The sequence below is a fragment of the Penaeus chinensis genome, chromosome 1 (genome assembly GCF_019202785.1).
Source record: "Penaeus chinensis breed Huanghai No. 1 chromosome 1, ASM1920278v2, whole genome shotgun sequence".
In the NCBI taxonomy this organism is placed as follows: Eukaryota; Metazoa; Arthropoda; class Malacostraca; order Decapoda; family Penaeidae; genus Penaeus; species Penaeus chinensis.
Window position 1 is genome coordinate 37,847,437 of NC_061819.1, and position 2,500 is coordinate 37,849,936.

A 2,500-nucleotide genomic window follows, 5' to 3' on the forward strand; every position below is an offset into this window, starting at 1 on the left:
TAAACTCTTAAGGAAAGCCAAATTACGTGAACACAAAAGAGAGGAAACATATGTGAACTTTACGAAAATAATTCTTAAACTTATTAAGAATTCTATAATAAATTCAGAGCTGCTTACCATGGAAGAAGAAATTAAGATGAAAAATTCTAGTGTCAGAATTGTGCGCGCGCGCGCGTGTGTATGTGTTTGTGTGTGTATGTATATGTGTGAGTGTGTGTGCGGTGTGTGTATGTGTATGTGTGTGTGTGTGTGTGTGTGCTCTGTGTGTATGTGTGTGTGTGGGTGTGTGTGTATGTGTATGTGTCTACGTGTTGTGTGTGGGGTGGGGGGCGTGCGTGCGTGTGTGTGTGTGTGTGTGTGTGTGTATGTGTGTGTGTGTGTGTGTGTGTGTGTGTGTGTGTGTGTGTGTGTGTGTGTGTGTGTGTGTGGTATGTACTTGTTTCCTGACCAAACACTTCCATTATGTTTTGGAGAGAACAATTTGACCCATACAAAAAAAAAAGAAGGAAAAAAGGAAAAAAGCATTACAGTCAAAAAAAAAAAAAAAAAAAAAAAAAAAAAAGTTTATCCAGATCTTCACAGGCGACGAAAAACAAGATTAAAGGGATTTGAGGAACATCGTCAACCCGCACCTCTCTGCCCGAACCCACAATTTTATTACCTGAACCCATGACTTGCTCTCATGCTTTATTACTCGATAACCCATGACCTTTACCCCTTTTTTTCAAGGGAAACTCATGACTCATGACACTTTATCTCATGGTTTACTATTCATACACCAAGTTTCCCCATAAACTCATGCTTTTACTAACTGAACCCATTATTAAACATTTCCAGTTCCACAGGCTCATGGATTACCACGTCACATCATCATCGGGATCCATAAGTATCCAAACCGCATGACTTATCCAGCGGGCACTCATCAGAACCCTTGATTCACTAAAAAAAATGTTATATCACGCGTACCTCTCACCGGGCATTCCCATGAATTTGCACCCATGACTTGCTACCTAAACTCTCAGGTCACGTCTTGAACCCATGGCCTGTCATGCAATCTGTGGCTTACCATCGCATGCCCATACTTACCTACCTAAACCCTTGGTATGGGTTAAGTCATCAATGAAGTGACAACCCATAGCCTTGATGACTTAAGCCCATCCCTTCCCCTTACCTCTCGACACCCAAAACCCCCCAATAATGAACACCCATAACTCAATCAGCCCCAAACCCATGATGAATAACCGCCCATTCCCCCTTGCAACTCACCAGAACAACGAGAGAGTACCGCATGGAGAAGGCGCAGGAGACAGTGGGCAGTGAGGGTGTTGCTTGTCTGAACCTGAAGCGTCGAATGTGACTGTCTGGGTCGGACCTCGGCCTTATATACCCCCTGGGCTGGACCCTCGCGCCTCTCCGGGGACTTGGTCGTGATCCTTCGATTTGTGTGTTTGAGGGTAAATATGGGGAAGGCAACAAGAAAAGAAAGGATAATAATTAGAGAAATAGGACGGTAGATGAACGATTTCGTAACGAAGTGGGAAGTAGGTAATAAGAAATTAAAAAAAAATCATTATCATTATGATTGATACTTAGTTTTTTTTCTCGGTTGAAAGTAAGGGTCGGTGCATAGAGAGAGAGAAAAAAAAAATTATAACAAAAGGAAGGCAAAGAAAGTGGAGAGTAAAGGCAGGACCAAAGAAAGAGCCCGACAGAGAGACAAAAAAAATCCCCATCGCTTACGAAAAAAACAAAAAGCTTAAAAGGTAAGATAAACCTTGGAAATGCCTTTAAGGGGGATAATACCTTGAGTCCTTCAGAGACGAGGAGGAAATATTCACATCTATTGTTGAGTGAGCGGCCCGCCCCCTCGCCCCGCCCTGCCCAGGACAAAGGACAGCCACAGTGTCAATATTCAGCCCTTACCTCATCCCTGCCTCATCTCGGGTCCACCTGTTGACTCTAGGGATGAGGTTCGAACCCTCTCCCGGCCGCCCTCCTCATGCACCGCCTCCTTCGCCCCCTCTGAACCCCTCCCCCCTCGCCTGCCTCCAACACTCGCCTGCCTCCAACACTCTTCGCCCTCCTGCGTCCTGCCTCCACCGCCCGTCCTTCTTGCTCTAACACCAGCTCCAAAATTTTGATTCCATGTCCCCTTCCTCCTTTCTCCCCTTTTCTCCAACACTCTCCTCCCTCATACAGGTCCTCCTTCAGCCTCTCGACCGATCCTCCTTATCTTTGCTCCAACACCAGTTCCAAAATTTCGATTCTCACTACCCGATCCTCCCCCCCCCCCATCTTCTTTTGCCTTTCTCCAACACTCTTCTTCCTTCTTCCTCCTCCTTTGCCCTCCAATGCCTCCCCGCTCGCCCTGCTCCAACACCAGTTCCAAATTTTCGTTTCCATGCCCCCTTCCTCCTTCCTCCCTCTTCCTTTGCCTTGCTCTCTTCTCCCTCCTTACCCCTGCCTCCTTCTCCTTCGCTCCCTCCACCCATCCTCCTTT

General features: G+C 46.4%; 1 protein-coding gene across 1 annotated transcript in view; it reads right to left on the bottom strand.

Annotated features, from left to right (window-relative positions):
• Nucleotides 1-2,500, bottom strand: part of LOC125041329 — a 4,258-nt gene that overhangs the window by 1,694 nt on the left and 64 nt on the right. The window contains exon 2 of the mRNA XM_047636235.1: nt 1,267-1,433. Within this exon, the coding sequence (XP_047492191.1) occupies nt 1,267-1,433 (167 nt within the window). The remainder of the gene's footprint in view (nt 1-1,266; nt 1,434-2,500) is intronic.